The following is a 21,434-nucleotide window of genomic DNA, read 5'->3' as shown; positions in this document are numbered from 1 at the left end:
GTTAATAGGGAGGAGGTTTAATTGCACCTCCCCCAACACATTAATAAGGTTTTGGTAGCAGTATAAACTGCTTTGTGTGTCCACTACGTAGGAGGTGAGAGTAGGTTCTCACCCTATTGAGAGTGTGCCTTGACGTGGCGGGTGGGCTTAATTATGCTTTGGCCAATTCATATAACCAAAACCTCTCATTTATATTATGTTTATATATTTGTTGCCAACTTTATTAGGGTAAGAAACGCAGACAGTTTTTGTTTTTTGTATACATTGTACAGCCAATACACTGTTTTTGCAGCATGCTTACACCTGTTTGGTAGGCCTCGTATTATACATTTGTATTATTTGAGCCTGTGACTAGCTTAGCGCACAGACACTTTTTCTTTTTCCTGTCGGTACAAACTGTGTCAGGAGCACAGACAACATAAATAAACAGACAAAAAGTATTTTTTGTTTGTTTATTTATAATAATAATAATAATATGCAGGAATAATAATAATATGCAAGAAAGGCCCATGCACACCGTTTTGCATACAAGACTGCTTTATAATAGGCTCTTGCTTAAAACACATGAGGTTAACTGTACCATGACTGCCACATTTTTAATAAGGACTTACTCAAAGGATCCCAAGTATTATTTTGTCAGTACCCCTTTCATTTTTACTTTTTCGGTTGATGAATGAGGTTGAAAACCTGAAAACTACAATGCATTCAAGCCCCTCTTCCTGATCCTTACAAATTGCTGGAATTCTGCATTTGCAAGTCAAAGCGATTGCCGAAATATTCCCTTGTGTTCTCCTACTCAGGCGATGCACTTTTGGTGCTGTGATTCACAAACTTTTATGGTTTTTAAAACCACTTTGACAAGGAGTTTGGCCACATCCTCTGACTGTGCCATCAGCAAATGCTGTAAAACACTCTTAATTAATAAGCATGCAAGTTTTAGACCATGCACAAAATAACAAGATTTGATTCATAGTTTTATTAGTACAGACCTGTATCATTTATTATAACCTGAGAGTTTATGGCAGTCAAAAGACTAAATAGACCTAGCAAGATATTTTTTCCCCCAAAATAAGCTAGCTCTTTAACTGTAATGCATATGGTAGCTGTGTGGTCCCTTTACATGTGTTTGGTCGAGCGCATCTCCATGTACGTGATATACTGGTGGGGAATGCTGCAGCCAGTGACATATCCTAGCTTAAGCCGACTAGGCCTAGGGTGGCAGGTCCAGGGGAGCGACAGTCCTCTGCTGCAAAACCAGGTGACAGATCACCCTCTTGGGTGATAAGACCCCTAGTGTCATGCTGCTTAATGGGCCGGTTACAAGGGAGATCGTTGATCTCCTCAACCAGCTCATTTACACTATGGAGGCTGTATGTTCACATATATGATATGGGAATGATATCCGTGCCGTTAAGACACGGAGCACCAGGATATCATGTCATATACCAGCGCTTTGTGCATTAAACATGCACAATGCTTTAAAGTGCAGTTTAAGACCATGAAGATGCTGGCTGCGGAGGACAGCACAAAAGGTAAATGCGTTGCTGGCTGCGGGATGGAGTTATTTTAAGACCCCAAGTGCATGTACAAAAAATGTTCCCATTGATTCCAATGAGATTACCTTTCTGCCACTGAATGACAGGTTCAAACAGCCAATCAGCGCCAAGATTTGTTAGACCACAGAGGACGACAGTGGCTGCAGTTTCCACATCGGTTTTATTTTTGTGTTATTGTTTTCATTAAGAATGCATATTAAACTACTCACAGTATGCATTCTTCTTTAGAGGAGCTGCCAGGGACAGTAAACTGTACATTTAAGATCCTCTCTCCTCCTCCCATGGTTGCCTAGGGTAAGCAAACTCTGGCCCTCGCCACATGGGATCCTGAAACTGGATTATTTTTATGTCATTTCTTAGTGTCTGGCACATAAGGTACTTTTATTGTTTTTTAATGACTGCAAGTACCCAACTGAGTTAATACTCTCCCAGACCCTACCTCTTCCTGGCCATACATATCTTTACCTTCACAACCTTTCTGTGAATGACCTTGAAAGAGGCTTGTTTTATTAGTGTTGCTTGGACCAGTTTTGGAACTGCTTATCTCACAGTCCTACTCAGCAGAAGGTGACGTAAGTAATATCTCAGATCTTGGGTTAACATCAAAATCTCAATATTACATTTTAATACCAGGTTTTAATGCAAACATTACACACTACAGCACTTTTATACTGCACATTCACATCAAGAAGATTCAAATTATCTTAAGTATTTGACCTCCCTTCAGTGTCAAACCTGATTTTATATGGCACAGTCCCAGAAAAATATGATTTACCTGCATATTTGGGTGTCTTCAGCTCTGTGGAATGCTGCGGAGAGTATGATTTCTCCTTTTAAAACCTTATGATTTAAATAGGACTGTTTAAACAGATAAGAATCATTCAGCCGATCTAGTCTGCCCAATTTCAGAATACTTTCCTTAGCCCCTGGTGAAGCCTAGACCTTTGCCTATCCTTTTTATGCTTAAACGTATTCACTGTAATTAACATCCACCATTTCTCTTGGAATGCTATTCCATGCATATACTACCCTCTTATATTACTATATATTCCTCATATTACTTTTTAACCTTTGCCTTCTAATTTAACACATGTCTCGTCTTTCCTCCAAGCTATACATGTCAACCCCTTGATGACAATTGACGCGCCAGGCATGTCACGGAATTGCATCCTCTTAACATTAGAAGCTCAGAAGGTGTTGCTGCAATGCGTTGATATAAATTAAAAACAATCGCCATGGGATCGCTTCTGAGAGCCTTCCTTCCTTGGCCCCCTTTCTTACTTTATAATTCCTTGGAATGAACCTCTTCATATTTAATAATTATTTTATATTTTGGCCCTCACTGGTGTCAATATGGACATTTCTTATGCTCAATGTGACAGGCTCTTGTGGTGTCCTATGGCTGGAGCCATCAATAGGAGCACAAGGACAAACCAAAATGTAGGGACAAATACAGGCCAAAATGTAAGCAACAGAGGTCAAGAAGCAGAGGCTAGTAATGAACGGGTAATTCACGCCAAAGTTGTAACTGGGAAGTCGACCACAGAGGAAACGGGAGCAGACAGGTACGCAGGTGACAGGAATCAAGTCAGGAAGGTAAGGTCAGACCACAGGAGAAATCAGGGAAAAATAACATGCCAAGTTATACTGAGAAGTACTACAATACAACTGAGCACCTACAGTGAAGGAAAAAAATATTTGATCCCCTGATTTTGTACGTTTGCCCGCTGAGAAAGACATTATCCGTCTATAATTTGATTTGCATTTTACTCAAATAAGTATTTGATCCCCTATCAATCAGCAAGATGTCTGTCTCCCAGGTGTCTTTTTGTCAGGGTCCGCAACCCCAGGTCCGACGAAGTGACTCACCTGAGTACCCGATGCCCGCGGGTACCGGATCTCGCGGCGCATCTCCAGCTCCCTCCACCTCTGTCAGCATGTCCGCCGCTAGGCGCGCGCGCGCCCTCAACTAACTTTATGCGTCCCCGAGTGGAGACGCCGGGGTACGAGCACCGATGACGTCACGGCTGGGGGCGAGGCTTCCCCCTGGCGGCAAGTTTAAAAGCTGATCACTGAGATTAGCTCAGTGCTCAGTGAGTGTTTATCTATTCAAGCTCTAGTTCCATTTGGTGATTTTCTCCTATTTATTTCCTGTCCTCTACTCTGCTGCTTTCTATATCCCGACCCTTGGCTACTAAACGGCGTTCCTGATTTTTTGGTTTCCTGACCCTGGCTTCGGATTTTGACCTCGCAGCTTGCTAGTTTCCCTGACCACGGCTTCGTTCATGACTTCGGCTTATTCTCACCTGCATTATCTGCTGATTCCTGGGGTACGTTCCTGCGTACCGGTCTCTACCAATTTATCCTGCCTTGCAGCCTAACACTTTTATACAGGTAACGAGCTGAGAATAGGAGCATCCCCAACCCCACTGTCAAAAAAAAAAGCATTATGCTTTGAGGGTGTTTTTCTGCTAAGGTAACAGGACAACTTCACCACATCAAAGGGACCATGGATAAGGCCATGTAAAATCTTGGGTGAGAACCTCCTTCCCACAGCCAGGACATTGAAAATGGGTCGTGGATGGGTATTCCAGCATGACAATGACCCAAAACACAAGGCCAATACAACAAAGGACTAGCTCAAGAAGAAGAACATTAAGGTCCTGGAGTGGGCTAGCCAGTCTCCAGACCTTAATGCCATAGAAAATCTGTGGAGGTAACTGAAGGTTCGAGTTGCCAAATGTCAGCCTCAAAACCTTAATGACTTGGAGAGGATTTGCAAAGAGGAGTGGGACCAAATCCCTCCTGAGATGTGTACAAACCTGGTGGCCAACTACAAGAAACGTCTGACCTTTTAGATTGCCAACAAGGGTCTTTCCATCAAGTACTAAGTCATATTTTGCAAAGGGGCCAAATACTTATGTCACAGTAAAATGCAAATCAATGTATGACTTATTTGAAGTGCGTTATTCTGGATTTTTTTGTTGTTATTCTGTCTCTCACATGAAAATTATAGACTGATCATGTCTTTGTCAATGGGCAAACATACAAAATAAGCAGGGGACCAACCAATTTTTTTTTTCCATGTATCTACAGGTGTATAGGGCTTTTATAAAGAAAACCCAGCTTCTGGATGTGCGGAGCCTGAATTGAGTAGTGGTGCCTCTAAGAGCCCCCACGGGTGGGCACGAGTTTAAGCTGCCTATGGCAGCGAAGCAAGAAGGAGGCCTCACTGCCTGGGCCCGATGCCTCTCTCCATGCTGCCGGACAGAGTGTTGGGGGAGGGGGACCCGTCAGAGGTAGGCATCGTTCCTGACACCCATAACACAGCAAATCATCTTTAAAGGGACACTCCAGCAAATGACTTGTCATTTAACCTGCAAGATAAGAACTTTCCAAGAAAAGATGTGTCATTTGTTGCGAAGAAAGATGTTGTGTTACAGCATTCGCTTATTACTTAACCTTGTGACCTTTACAGATTACTTCAATCCCAATGTTAGTAAGTATTCCACAAAGTAAATTGGTTTCTCTTTGCAGTTTGGGGCATCAGTCATGTGTGACAAGAATAGATGAAATATTTTGTGTATTTTAAAAAGCTAGGGCTAAAAGTGGATGGTTTTGGTTTGTATACTAAGATGCCCGGCCCAATTTGCTTTACTTTATTCTATAGCTGGAGATATGAGATATCAGAGTCTGCTGCAACAATAGAGATGAACTATCTCTAGATTGTAAGCTTGTGAGCAGGGCTCTCTCCACCAAATGTATCGGTTTGTCTTAGTCTGTCAATTCTTGTCTTGTCATACCCCTTGAATTTATGTATTGTATTAAGCGCTGCGTAAACTGTTGGCGCTATATAAATAAAGGATATTAATAATGTGAATTAAAGGTACCGCAGGAGACACTGTGTCAGAAGAGTTCATGCCAATTTCAGGGATTATTATTAGAGTTTCACAGAAGTCCAGATCCAAAAGGACAACCCACTTGGCTGTCAAGAAACCCATTTTTAGCGCCAAGTGAGTGGCTGGGTGATGTCCTAGACCTGACCCAGGAAGTGCCCCAGTCTTCCCAGGCCCCACTTACCTCTGTGGCTGCTATCCTCTATGCTAATCGCCAGGATATGACATCATATCTCAGGGCACTGCATTTTAAATATAAGCAGAGAAATCTAATATTATTATGGAGCCTGTGCAATCTTCACACAGTGCTCGATAACATTGCTGGGCCAGTTAGAAGGGAGAGCTCTGATCTCCCCAGAGGGCCAATGAAGAAGAGGCACGCCAAAGAGCCAGATCGCCCAAACTGACTCTTCTTGCAAGAGAACCTTGGTGGAATTGGTCCTTTACATTGCATGGTGAAGTTTGTGACTTGGAGTGACTCAACTCACCTACAAAGTTCAAAGAACAAGTCACTCATATGTAATGTATACATGCTCACATTATTTTAAATGGTTTCTGTATTAAGGGTAAACCTCAACAATGGTTGCACACACACAAAATAAACTTTCAACTCACCACAGTTTTCCTCATCAGCTCCATTGGCGCAATCCTTGTGCCCATTACAGTGCAGGAGTTGAGGCAAACAAACTGTCAGATTGCCACATGGAAACAGCCCAAGGGGGCAAATACCACTGTCCAGATTAGATGGAAGCATCAGACACTCTGCAAAACAAGAGACAATTCATACATATGTCCATACTTCAGGACTGGCAAACATGCATTCCAACGGCTTATACATTTTGATGCTGTCAACTAGCCAAGGGCTTTGTCTATGATAGCCTGTTGTTGATCGGTAAGTAAAAGTGCTGTTTAAACAAGCCATCTATATGACTAACCCTGCTTCTTCAACCTAGACCCGACTTCCTGGTTTCACATGAAGAGGGAGAGGAGACCCAATACTAGACCAACATACACAGGGTGTTTGCAGTTATTGGATTAAAGGTCTTAGTCACATTGACTGTGTGTGGGCACACCATATAACACCTATACTTATGTGTCATGTGACTTTAATATTAAGTCAAATGTTAACTGAATCTATACATTTCAAGTTATATTGTGGAAGGCAAGCTAAGCTATAGTTTGTATTTTGTATATAAATTCATCATATATGATATTTAGCTTAGTAGATGTTCCTGAGGTTTATTGCAAATGTAGAAATTAACAGTAGGTTCCCATAAACTCAGTCTATCAACATTATTGGCAACATCCCTATTAGTTTTCATAATAATGTCTTTGTTTCTGTCTCACTAAAACCAATATTTAATGTTTCAACAAGTTCTCTCTGAACTGAAGGAAAGGCACGGATTTCCATGGAAAAGTGTTCCCAGCAAAGAACGACCACTCATTAAGGTATCTGCAGATATATATTGCTTGGAACGGATGATGAAAACAACGGTTCATTTAACATCCCAAAGTGCCACAGTTTCAAAATACAGCCATCATTTTAATAGCTATGCATCTGTTTGTATTATTCAAACCACTAAGTATATATATATATATAGCATAATGTACGCATTTTCCCATACATTACAGATTATAATACGATGACATTTGAAGTAAACCATATCTTATGTCCATTATGTCCAACATTCTTGCAGATTACTTAAGGATATAACCATCATAACAAGCACTATAATCCAAGGGTTCTTGCCATATTTACTACAGACTTTATCTCCCAAACAAATGTAAACGTTTTTCAAAAACCTCAATTTGTAAAATATAAACTGGGATGTCTTAACATGTGAGAAACCATAGAAACACTCTCCTTACCTAAACTCATTCTTGCTACATGCTTGACCCACACTTAAATTTCCCAGTTTAGAATTCCATTCTAGTAAGTGATAAAACAGGACATACTGAAATATTTACAGTATGGTTGGTTCTAGGTTGGTAGAAGGCTTAAGCAAATTGATATAGGCAGGGTTTCTATCACAAGGGACACATTTTGTTGTTGGACAAAGTACATATAACAATATGTCTGAAAAGTATATTGATTTAACATTTTTGATAACTCTGTAACTCTCGCAGTCTTCTCTCCTCTACCCTTTGAAGAGAACCCAATAGATCAATGCAAGCATAACCAGCTGACATCTTAGTGTACGTAATGCGGACATTGCCTGCCAACAAGCAAAAATCATTAGTTAAAATAACAAATGTTGGAGCTAAAAGCCAGAATGTACATTATGATAGAGATAATGAGAGGATTGTTATTATATATATTGGTAAACTTTCCAAATGTGGGCTGTAGAAGAGGACCTCCTTTTATTACCATGGTTCACCAGAAATACATCCAGCACTTTCTTCATGGTCTACACAGTAAGTACGTTCCCCACCTGCACATGAATACATCTGTATTACCAATATATACATTACTAAATAAATAAATATTAAGGATAACCTATGCCGGATTGAGACCATCCAGGGCCCCTAGGTACACATACATGCAGCCTCATTTCTAATCCAGCCACAAGACCAGCGTGTCTCTTAGATTATCCACCACTGATGATAACCAAGTTTATTATGTATAAAACAAACAGAATACATAAAAGTAATAACCAGGCTTCAATAATTAGAAGAAACATACAAAAAATAAACATAACAAGAATAACAATATGAAGCGACACGTGAAAACATAGATATTCCCTTTTCTAGAAGCTCATATAAATACAGCAAACAGTTAAAACTGTTTTTGTTTAAACAGTGGAAGTTATTCTGTCATGTTTATTTTGCTAAGACTTTAAATAGCCTGAGGGATATAAATCGGTTTACAAAAATTCAGTTTTTGACATTGTGTTGACACCCATAAAACTGTTCAAAGCAGGCTCCGAAGGAATTTATGTCCATGTGAACTTGTTTGTACTTCTGTTGATAGATTTTACTGGAATTAAATCAAAGTTTTTTGTTATTTTTTTTAATAACTTCATAGTTGCTAACATCTCAAAGTTTTGCGCCGGGGCACTTAACAGATACTGAACAGACACCCTAACCTTAACAAAGTCACTGTGTGTAGTCGCACCCTTCCTGGTAACTCCACATCTTCTTTGCTCATGCAAGGCTGCCGGTTGTTCCAGGGAGTTATGGGATCGGTTCCATCACATGATCAGCGTGGGATAAATGCTAAGAGTAGGATTGTCAAGACCAAGTTGGGACATCTATTTTATCATGTTTGACAGTTTTGTTGCAGTTAAGCAGACTAAGAAACATAGGGGTATGTTTAGAACTGTAGCTAGGTATAGGACTTCACAAATTGCTATTGATAGGTATTTGCGTAACTGAGAAAGGCATTTAGAAGAAGAATGTTTTTGTTGTTTCACATTAGTGTGACCTTTAGGGCTGTAGATCACTGTGATATACATTCTGAACAGCTAGAGAAGAGGAGCATCAGGAGAGGAAAAAGTAGGGTTTACGTTCTTTAGTGGGACATTTAAGAGGTATAAATTAATAAAATACAAACCTTCTGTAGGCTGTCCTGCTTTTAGAATACAAAGTGTATTCCTGTATTCCTGTGTATGGCCTGTATTTTGGTACAGTGATTTATAATGTGCCACCAACCCACCCCTACAATGGCTCTCCATTCTTGTAGAGATTCTGTGGGGAAGCAAAAAATAACTCCCAACCCCACACATCTGATCATAATTCTCCAAAGCCTTGTAAGTACCCAACCAAGCCTTTGTTCAATCCACAATCCACACTCATTATTTGAGGTTAAACCATGCCTTGTCAACAACCATTAACAACAGTCAAGGAGTAGTTGCTATGGAGTAAGTTAACATAATTATTCAGACCCAACATTGTTTATATTGAAAAGAAAATGGGGGCACATTCAACACAAACTCTGTATAAAAAGTATAAGTAAAGTTGGGACTAAATAAAAAGTGAGATTATTGTGAAATATTAATTATCATTCCATGATTCCACCAAGGGCACAATTTTAAAGAAATTAACATGTCAACAAACATTTATAAGGTTCCACTTAAGGATAAGTTTTTATCACATGTTTGTACTTCTGAATTAAGTATAGTAACAGGGAACAGTACAAAATTTAAGCTCAAATGTAATTCTTTTTTGAAAGGTTTATTGATCCTAGAATCCCTGTAGCTAATCTTAGGGTATCTAAAAATATCCCTTGTTAAGCCGAGTATAGGTTAGAAAAAACACAAGATGTAACAGAGTACAGTAGTAGATTTCTAACATAAAAATCAATAAACAAAAAAGGAAGAAAAATCCCTCTCTTCAGGTAAGTAGTAAAACAATTTAAATAAAGAATGTGTAAGTACATCACGTAGACTGCTACAAAGCGCTTAGTGTCATATGTCCTGTAGGTAGCCCAGTAAAATTGAAGACTCGGTAGCACGCATGACAAACCATATAGAAGAAAACATGTATTGCCTAGGATGGAGAGTGGACAGAAAAATTTGGTCATCTCGAAATGTTTGGAGGTATACGTTACTCGGGATTAAAGGGGACATGATTATCCAACACTTAATATGGTGAAAGGGGAGGTATTTAATATTTAATCTATAAAATAAACATAATTCTTGCAAGAAGCATTTCATATAAATCACATTTCACACTTTTTATTACTATATTACCTGACTTTATCATATTCGTAAAAGTACAATGTACATAAACAAATATTTGATGCTGGACGGCCTTCCCTTCCCACTTTTTTGTCTAGTTCTTTTACCGGTAAATGGACTTTCACATGCCTGAGTATAAGGTTATAAATATTGCCATATTAAAGAAAATGGAAGAAGTTGAAGTTGAAACTTTTTATTAGGTCAGCAAAGAAATAGATGAAAAGTCACATAACCTTTTGGGACTTCAGAGGTCTCTTCCAGTATCAAATCCATTCCATGCTATTTTAATGTATTTTGCCCATAATTCTGTCACTTAAGATCCCTGGATTAGCTAAATGTAAAGTCTGAGACCGAATCTCTATCAATGAAACCTTTTCATCTCTTAGTGCATAGTTTAGCTTTAAAACTTTGTGTGAATAAAGTATCTGAATCTTCCAGGCAGAAAATAGCTTCGTTACTTATTAATAACCGGGCCAATCTAATTACATGAACATCAAGGCATGAAATGAATGGTATTAACCTGTACTGAGGGTTTTACAATAAAGGGTAATCATGGGGAAGTTAAATGCATTAGCTATTTTGCTCTCTTCTAAATATGACAGGAATAAAGTAAGCAAATGGAACTAAATGGAAATACCTCTGTAATATACTTAGAAAATTAAACAGAGGGGGTAATTAACAATAGAGAGCAGCATTATTCAGCAGGAATAAAATCAACATGGAAGAAGAGAGTAGCATACAAAAGGAGAAAAGCTTGCAGATTTAAGGTAACGGTAAGGAAAGCTATACTTGGTCCATCACGCCATTCTAAGTGCAAATGGTAACTCACCATGTTGTAGACTCATGAATGGACTTGTCAGTAGGGCTAGTGCACACTCACACACTCCCAAGATATTTTTTTTTGGCTAGAACAAAATGGGGAGATGGGGGCATTGCAGGAATTTTTTTTTAAATATTTTTATGAGACTTGCCACACTACGCAAAAGTCTCTGGAAGTACTTTGCAGGTTCCCTCATGGGAGAACACTTGGAGATTTTTTGATATCTTGAATATATTTTCCAGCCAAGTTAGCCCTTAGAAATAAAAGGAATTAAGGAATGCCAAATACTGAACAACTGGCTAAAATAGCCGTAAATTATTATGGAAATAAAGTATGCATTGCTGTATATTAACCTGATGATGTAATTTATAGTTGAAGTTCCAATTAGATAAAATACACAATAAACGTTAGATTTACAGATGATAGAACAGATGTTCCTGCTTCATGAATTATGTATGACCAATCTGAAACATGGTCATGAACATCTTCAGACAAAGAGTGTGATGCAGCTGTTTACATCAGTGAGTTTGAGTGCTAATGTTTGTCCTTTTCACCACCATATGGACAGGATACTGTTGAGCAAAACAAGACCCCTATGCACTGTCCCGTAACTTTTGTTGTATTTCCATATATCCTGAGCAGCTTTGGGAGGAAGAGTTAGGATGAGAGGTCAAACTGTAATAACATAATTTATATAAAAACATTTAGGTTTTCCAAACACGGACCGGAAAAGGACTTGTGGATGCCACTTGGACAACTCTGTCATTAGCTCATAAATTTACTAATAAAGGTACACTACAGCCATGCAAAATCTCCTCATTTGTCCGTCTTCCAGTTATTTGCCATGCAGAAAACCTTTTGTAGATTTCAATAGTAGAGCTTTTCTGTCACCGATTGGCTGCTTGAAGCAGCCAGTACCAGGAAATGTCGGACCACTGGAGTGTCCCTTTAATTCTTGTACATCTTCAGCTTGTACAGCCTAATGCTTGATTTAGTGAACGTGTTTACATAAATGGCCAAAGCATGCTGAGACTATGGTGCTTGTGCCACTGTCATATGGACTTTTTATACTGTTTATGTTCTTAACAGTCCTAATGAGTCAGCAGGAAAAGGGCTCTTGATTAGTTTATATGAGCCTAGAACAGGAATGATGTCAACCTCAAATGTGGAACAGGATAGTGTCGTAAATTATCCACTTTGGACTCGATCCCACTAGAAAAGGGATTTTATGGAGATGCACTTGATTTTCTTGAGCTTCCTGAAAAATAAATTCCCTTCAATCTTAACGCCAGGTTTCCTGTCCCTAAACCACTTATAATTTTGTATGCTGGCTCTGCTAGGAAAACTGGCCACCAACAGATCCGAATTTGGATGGGTGTTTCACAGCTTAACTGCCTTATTGTAAAAATCTTTGAATCATATATAAAATCTAACTTTATTAGGCTGTCCATTTATTTTGAAAATTATTTTTTTTATATTAAATTAGTTAAATAAAATTTTTTTTTGGTAAATGCCGTACTCATCTACATAACGGCTATCAATAGTCCAAAGTCATAAGAAGTATTGGTAAAGATAATGTTTCTAACGCATACTGAATAAATGAAAATGATCCCTTATGGCTAACTGAAATGTTGGGAAGAATGCACTATGACTACACATAATGTGATCATGGAGTCCCTAACCTAGTAGGACTTTGTGTACCTGTCTACCCTTAACAACACATCCTCTGGCTTTATAAAATTGTTCAGTGGACCAAAAGTGGCTGATTTCACTTATCATAACAATCATACTTATATAGCATGTTCTATCCTGGTGACTCAGAGCCAAATCTTATCTGTTCCCGTGTATCACTGTTAATGTGTGTGCTCTGCAACTCCAAAACAAGAGCTTTTTACTTACCATGGAAGTGTGTGTGTGCAGTGTGTTCATTGGTTTGTGAAATGTGTTCTAATAATTGTGTGTCCATTATACTGCAAAGTACAATATGTTTGTGATCTAGAAATGATAAAAATAACCATGCCTTGAAAGATAGCAAACTTAATGTACTGTAAAGTGGCAGCAATATTAGTATATAATATATATATATATATATATATATATATATATATATATATATATATATATATATTATATACTACTATATATAATACTTTGTGGAATGTGTATTCTATTAAATATGAAAGCCTATAACAGTAACTTGTTATGCTCCACGGGTGATATATAGATATTCTTTATTCCTCCTCTATACTCAAAGTTAGATAAGAGCAATATTTCCATTGTTTATTGAACTTAATTTTAGTTTTTCTCATCGTAAAGTTTTTTTAATCTAATGTAGCCTTTTAAAGTCCCTGACACCCCCCTCTAAAGAAGAATGCATATTAAAGTTCACTATGAGACGAAAGATAAAAAAAAAACCCTTATTTGACATAGAAGCTGCATTCCTGCTACGGCAGTAGCCCTCCTCCAACATGGACCGACATTTGTTGTCACTGATTGGCTGCTTGAAGCTAACAGAGATGTGTTTGGCTGAACAAAATCCCCCCATGCATTAGTAAAATGGAAACAACAAAAATCTGAAGGGGCCACACAGTTAATCACATGCATTAAAGGGCATACTAGATTTGTGCAAATAGACCAAAAACGTTTCGGACAAATTTTTTGTACAAAACTATTTGTTTTTGTATAATGAATTTTATTTCTCCAATCGGGAGGAGAGGGTGTGTCTGGAAGCGCTGCCATTTTAGGTAATTTTCCGGGAGGCCAGGATAACGAAGACAGATTCGCTGAGTAAGAGAAGCGTTTCTGTACCTCACTTTCTTAGCAAATCTATCTGCATTATTCTGGCCTCTCTATGCACTTCTGCAAAAGGGTGGAGCCGTGGAGACAACCGCTCCGCAAATTGGGGGAGTTGGTGTGCACGGAAGCCCCGCTGTGCATAGTTGTGCATGGAGAAGTAGCCAAAGAAAGAAGACTTTTTAGAGCAATGGACAGGGGCACGAGAAGGAAACAGTGACATGGAAGGGGCCAGCAGCGAAGGGAGACATTCAGAGGTGGCATTGGAGATTGTGAATGAGAGGGAGAGAGAACGTGAATGAGAGAGAGTGGGTGAGAGTGTGAGAGAGCATGTGGAGTGAAAGAACCAACAAAATTCTGAGCTCTTTGCTTCCTTTTGTTTTTTTCATTGGGCGTCGGAATGAACAAGTCTAGTGCACATAATGGCTGTAGTATCCCTTCAAATGTGGAGGCAGATGGCACTAAAAGTATAGAGAGATAGGACAGGCAGCAGTATGTATTATTTATACTTTTCACAGACCTCTCCATCAGTATTACTAAAGCTGGAGCTACATTGCAAGAATCCCTATGAGCAAACAATGCCCTCATAACCCTCACAAAACCTTCCACAGTAGGCATACTTCAAAAGCTAGTAAAGACAATTTACTATACCAACAGTCACTTGTTGCTGCATGCTTTCTCTTGCCAAACGTACGAGAACTGGTAGTGTCCATACATAGTCGGATCCTTGTTTCCAACAGTGAGCATCTGAAAGCGCATTATGTACACTGCAAGCGGTGCTTTATTAAATAATATCACTTCTCTTCTGAAAAAGCCGATTGACCGAGAAAATGTGCCACATCAACTTGGGCACTTCAAAAAGTGGTTTAAACAGCAGGGTGCATTTACAAACCTGAGCATACAGGACAGTTGGACATTTCAACAGCCAACAATTTATTATGTCAGGCCATCTCATCTATACTTGTTGGGGATAAAAAATATGTAATAAAAATGTCATTATGTCCTAAACAGAAGCAGAAGACACCAATGAGTAATCCTGATTAGCATAAACCGAAAGACAAGTTTGAGTATTTGTTTTTGCCCCTGACACATCTTTTCTCCAATATACCTGTTATTTTTTCCTAGTAGAAATTTCCTGAGCATGCATAGGCAGGGCATACTGGAGACTGGTCCTAGAGCTCCCTCCTCCAAATAGTTCCCTTTATTGGACCTCGGAAGGAGAAACACAATTAAGGAGATCTCCTTACAACCCGCCATAAATGATACATACTTACATGTTCCATCTCACTTGCATTGCTTGCCGCCTTCTGAGTATTATCATAAGATGAGAAAACAAAAATGGGGGCTGAGGCTCAAAATGTCTTTACTGAGTATACTAACTATAGACTTTTCATTACACACTGTGAAGCTTTTAGGTGGCCAGACCTCGGAAGGAGAAACACATAGGGAGGTGGAAGTGTCACTAGATACATACACTGTGTATGTATTAGCAGCGTTGGGTTTCTTTTTTATGTATAATTATTTTCTAGAATTTTAATTATTCATGAACAAAAAGATAATTTTTATAATACTGATATTATTGTAGGGATACACAAAAGCTGTCTTTTTTTAACATATAATAAAGTTGTCTCTAAAGTAAGCTCCGCGATTTGAATTCTTTTTTCTGCTACTTGTAGAGAAAAATAAATATTGAAGTGACTTTGGCTATAAGGGGGATATACCAAATTATGAGGTTTTACTCTCTTAAAAGCCAGATATGTATAGCTGGCCAAGCCAGATTTGGCTTAGCTTGGCTTGTACAGCGAGGAGTTTAAACCAGTGTGGTCAAACTCCTCTTGTCATTGAGGATTTCTTCACAATTGTCCATATTGTGGTTGGGTTAAGGTTGAGTTAATGCCATGTACCAACCGGCTCATCCACCTCTACTGTAGTTGCTCATTGTTACAGTACAATTGCTGGATATATTGGATTTTTTAGCATTTTGATACTTAAATTCTACAGAAAGCACTTCAGACAAAGAACTCTCAAAGAAAAACAGAAAATCTCATGTAGTTATTTGTTCTAACTTATATAACACCACCTTATAAAGAAGCCTAACCTTGCGTATTCATAATACTGGCCACTCATATCCGTGGTCATTCTTGAAACAAAAAATATTTGTGTTAAACATTCAGCAGGAAGCCCAAGCTTGTTCATATTGATTTTCACACATCGATGAACAGCCGGGTTTTGCAATATACTAGCAGTAACCAATTCAGTACAATCTCTCAGTCCTCAAGCTGGAGCTGCCGGTAAAATATAATAAACAGTGGAGTGCTTTTAAGTAATTTTAAAAAATTTAGGATCTGATCACATTCAGGAAACCTAGAGGTTTCCAAGTACCGGACATATGCTGAATATACCGACAAACATGAATGAGACAAACCACTTACAAGCATCTAGTAAACACTGGGTGGCTTTTCAGTGCCTGGCCACTAAAGAAGAATATGCCTTGCTTTTCATGTATCATATTGAGACGCGTAATATGTCAAAGAGGGGAACTGTAAATACTGGTATATATTAGGGGCTGAACAATCTTTATGTTTGTAGCATACACATTTTAACAAATAAAGCACATGATAGTAATGAAAAGGAATTTTATAAAAATCCTAGCTCGGACAAGGTGAAGGCCTATGCCGTCTAAAAAAATATAATGTTTGTCAATAAAAACCATTTCTATGTAATTGTTTAATAACCAGATACTTCAAGAAATTTGGGCAAATCTGGCCGTCAGCAGCATTTGATAACTGAACTGTGTAACCTTCATGTAACAAGAGAAAACTTTCCTATTTGCTTTACTATTTGTTTATTCCTTTTATTTGAAGTTTCAAAGTATCTTTCAGTAACTGTGCAAGGCTTTAGGCACCATTTACTCATATAATAACGTTTCAATCTGGATGGCAAGACAGCGGGATAGCTGAACAAATCACAAGATTATATACCAATAACTGCAGGCGGCTTTCAAAATACCTGCAAAGAGCCAGTCCTTCTAGGAATGTATTATTTTCCTAATTAGATGACTGTAAATCCGCTCTGAACAAAGGTGAACTGAAGCATGCAAAAATACCCCAAACAAATGATATAAAAAAAACCTTGAGAATGACAATGAGTTCTAGAACACAGAAATGTCTGTCTATATATTTTATAATTCTTAAATGTTCCCCATATTTACATGCCCTAAGAACAGCCCGCTGGGAAACAGGGAGCAAAAGAGCCCAGCAATGTGCAGCAGGGCCAGCGCACCATTACAAGTTAAGGAGATCAATTAAGGAGATCTCCTTACAACCAGCCATAAATGGTACAGACTTACACTCCATCTCACTTGCATTGCTTGCCGACTTCTGAGTGTTATCACAAGATGAGAAAACAAAAAAGGGGGCTGAGGCTCAAAATGTCTTTCTGAGTATACTAACTATAGACTTTTCATTACATACTGTGAAGCTTTTAGGTGGCCAGACACTGGCTTGGTTGAGCCTCCACATTAAACACTAGACACTGTGGGATGCTACCTCATTAAGAAGGAGCTATATTCAGTTTCTTATTTACAATTCCAAATGTTACACCCCCCCCCCTTTGTTTGAAATCATCTTATGTCGATTTATTATTTACCATGCATTTCTGATCCTGTATTTTCTGGTATCTCTCTATGCTGTCTAACCATTAAATACTGTCCTCATCTTGTTCCTCATTTTACAATCTGGTTCTACGGTACTTACAGGTGTTTATATTCCATAATCCAGTTGATACATGAACATGCTTGCATTATAGCAGCCAACTAGAATTTGGCCTTCTTCCAAACGCAGGAGTCAAACTAGAGTTTTAAGGGCTCCTAAATCAAAAGCTTATTGTGACTCATCTTTAACAAAAGTAATAAAACACAATTAAGGGTGGTAGTCAATGGAGTATATTTGGAGCAAGGTCTTGATACCAGTGGGGTACCTCAGGGATCTGTACTTGGACCCATTCTTTTTAATATTTTTTATTAGCGATATTCATACCTGGGAACTGTCCGGGTTTGACTCGGAGATTGCCGAGTGAGCACTGCTTCTCCGGGTCAAGACCCGAATCCTCCGAGTCGCGGGAGCGGGTTCTTGACACCGTCGTCAGCAGGACCGCCCACTAACGTCAGTGTGCAGTCCTGGCAGCGTCCCGCAAGGGAAGGCTCTGGGTAGCTGGAGCTCAGAAGTTCCCAGGTATGGCGATATTGCAAAAGTTTTTGATGGTAAGGCATGCCTTTTTGCTGATGACACAAACATTTGCAATGGGGTTGATGTTCCTGGAGGCATAAGCCAAATAGCAAATTATTTAGTTAAACTGGGAAAATGGTCAGTGCTGTGACAACTGGCATTTAATGTGGATAAATGCAAAGTAATGCATCTAGGGCATAAAAACCCAACGGCAGAGAATAGAATATTTTATACTGTCCTAAAGGGATTATCTCAGAGGACGTAAAGGTAGACCTTTACCTCTAATGCAATAGATCAGCAGGTAATGCTAGCAGAATGCTTGGTTGTATAGGGAGAGGTTTTAGCAATAGAAAGAGGGAAGTGCTCATGCCGTTGTACAGATCACTGGTGAGACCTCACTTGGAGTATTGTGTACAGTACTGGAGACCGTATCTCCAGAAAGATATAGATATGCTGGAGAAAGTTCAGTGAAGGGCTACTAAAATGGTTTATGGATTGCAGGATAAAACTTACCAGGAAAGGATAAAGGATCTTAACATACATAGCCTGGAAGAAAGACGTGACAGGGGGGGGAGTCAACATGATAAAGGAAGATAGTTTATTTAAAAGAATAAATACTACCACAACATGAGGACATAGTCTTAGGCTAGATGGGCAAAGGTTTAAAAGTAATATCAGGAAATGTTAGTTTAATGAAAGGTGGATGCGTGGAATAGCTTCCCAGCAGAAGTGATAGCGTTTAACACAGTTAAAGAGTTTAAGCAAGCATGGGATAGGCATAAGGCTAAGCTAGATTTGAGATAAGGCCAGGGCCTAAGGAAAGTATTCAGAGGATGTAACATAAAAAACAGTCGATGTAGTATGTTAACAGAGTTCCACATGTCTATTGTACGCATTAGAACATTCTCAGAGAGGAGGACAATTGCATGCTGGAATATATAATATTCACAGCAAATCAGACAGGAAATGTAAATGTAAACCACCATAAAACTGTGATAAAAAATGTTAATAAATAAGCAGTTTTTAAGGCTATGCGGCCGAAATGACTTCATGAACTATTAATGACTATTTACATATCAAGGCCAAGGTATTTTATTCACACAAATATTTATGAATATTTACTGCTGTCTACACACATATTAATGTGAGTTTTTTTTTTTGCCATTTCTCAATACTTTATACACTCAAACAACAAATATTCAGAGCTCCTGGAAAGAGGGACCTTGAGCTATAAAAGATGATCAATCAGATATTTTTCTTGATATTTTTGCCTCCAATGAGGGACAATTAGGAAACATGCCTAAAGAAAAAAGTCATGAAATTAGATATTGTGCACAGTGCTTCTGTATGAGTCCCTATACAGAGCAGCATGGAACCTGTTGCAATCTGCCAACCTAACCTGTTCAATTCTGAATCCAGCCACTAGGCGAATAATGTATTCTGAGCATGTGGATGCATAGTGGCTCATGCGCAAGTGCAGGTATCCAACACTGCTGCCTAACAAAAGTGAGCAAACTCAAGGAGCTGTGGATCTAAGTGAAATGTCTATTGACAGAAGGACAGGGATCAGTGACAATGCACATTAAATCATACAGTTCAGTACACTAAACAAACTGTCGTAATGGTATTTTTAGATAAAAAACAATATATTAATGCATTATGTTTATAACACCCGGAGCATTGATTTTTTCCACAACTAAATTGCTATTCCTCCTTTCCAAGTTATTTATCTCCGTTTTAGACTACTGGTATAGTTTTGCGGCAGTTTCCTTGTTCGGGCAGCCTATGTAACAACGGGGAGAAGAAGAGAACCAAACACCAACCCATGAAATCAATTTAGTATACTAGTTCAGCCTTCTTTAACAAAACAACTGCTTATTAACAAACAAAAAGTAATATAAGCAATGATATTGCTAGATCCTCTATTTTGCAGGAAATATCTGGATATGATTTTTTACTGTCTCTATATAAATAAAAAGTTTTTATTTTTTAAACCTGTTCAAGATATTTTTTATATTAGTAATTAACAGTAAAAGCAATGAACCCCAAACATATGAAATTATAATAAATTATGTTCAAGTGCCACAACAGGGAGTGAGTATTATGCAAGCAAATACCTCCTTTGCAACAATTGCATCATAAAGAAACACATGAACCTCTTTGTATCTTAAGCTTTTGATTTTTGATATGATGAAGGCTTATTTCTGCTCCCAGGAAAAAGAAAAGCTGACTCCTTGTGCTTCTGAATAACAAAATATCAGTCTTTCACCGCCCGCATGACATGGAATGGATTATTGCTTTGCTTCTTAACTGTAAAGTCTCACAGCTTAACTCATGTGCCAAATTACCTTGGCTAAAAATCCCAGTGGATTGCTCGAATCTATACTAGCCTGCAATGAGCATCTTCAAACTGTATAATATAACATTAACATCCAGACAAAAAAGGCCTTCATAAATTTAGTTTCTGTGCAATGCAACTCCATTAACGAAAAAAAAGTGTAAAATAGTCCAAAAGAAAATTGCAAGAGCAAATAGATTTTTCATATGTAGTCAGAACTAGAGCTGTCTGTGACCAGTTCCACTTCATTTACTGATTTATGATATGCAGTTGTGCGAAAAAGAAATTTGAATTCTATGGTTTCACATATCAGGTTATAATAACAATCATCTGTTCCTTAGCTGGTCTAAAAATTAGGTAAATACAATCTCAGATAACAACATATGTTGTATTACACCATGTCATGATTTATTCAATAAAAATAAAGCCAAAATGGAGAAGCCATGTGTGAAAACTAAGTACACCTCCATAGCATTTCAATTGGTTTGAGGTCTAGTTTGACTGGGTCATTGCAACACCTTGATTCTTTTATTTTTCAGTTATTTTGTTGTAGATTTGCTTGTGTGCTTGGAATCATTGTCCTGTTGCATGACCCAATTTTGGCAAAGCTTTAGCTGTCGGACAGATGGCCTCACATTTGACTCTGGAATACTTGGGTATACAGAGGAGTTCATGGTCAACTCAATGACTGCAAGGTCCCCAGGTCCCGTGGCTGCAAAACAAGCCCAAATCATCACCTCTCAACCACCATGCTTGACAGTTGGTATGAGGTGTGCTGATGTTCTGTGGCTGGTTTTCACCAAATGTGGCCCTGTGCATTATTGTCAAACATCTCCATTTTGGTATTGTCTGTCCAAAGGACATTATTCCAGAAGTCTTGTAGTTTGTTCAGGTGCAACTTTGCGAACCTAAGCCATGCTGCCATGTTCTTTTTTGAGAGAAGAGGCTTTCTCCAGGCAACCCTTCTGAACAAATCATGCATGTTAAGTCTTTTTATTACTTTAACATTTAACATGCTAACTACAAAGTTCTACAGTGGAGATTGGAGTATCTGTCCATAGGACCACTTTTAGCCATACACTCCACAGAGATGGGCTTTACAGAAAAGTGGCCAGAAAAAAGACAT

The 21,434-nt window shown here is 38.5% G+C and overlaps 1 protein-coding gene across 1 annotated transcript in view; it reads right to left on the bottom strand.

Annotated features, from left to right (window-relative positions):
• LOC128502529 (relaxin receptor 2-like) overlaps positions 1–21,434 on the bottom strand; it is a 95,209-nt gene that overhangs the window by 48,269 nt on the left and 25,506 nt on the right. Inside the window, exon 2 of the mRNA XM_053472333.1 lies at positions 6,068–6,214. Within this exon, the coding sequence (XP_053328308.1) occupies positions 6,068–6,214 (147 nt within the window). The remainder of the gene's footprint in view (positions 1–6,067; positions 6,215–21,434) is intronic.

The sequence above is a fragment of the Spea bombifrons genome, chromosome 8 (genome assembly GCF_027358695.1).
Source record: "Spea bombifrons isolate aSpeBom1 chromosome 8, aSpeBom1.2.pri, whole genome shotgun sequence".
Taxonomy (NCBI): Eukaryota; Metazoa; Chordata; class Amphibia; order Anura; family Pelobatidae; genus Spea; species Spea bombifrons.
Note: the sequence above shows the minus strand (reverse complement) of the source record. Positions and strands in the feature narration are given on the sequence as shown.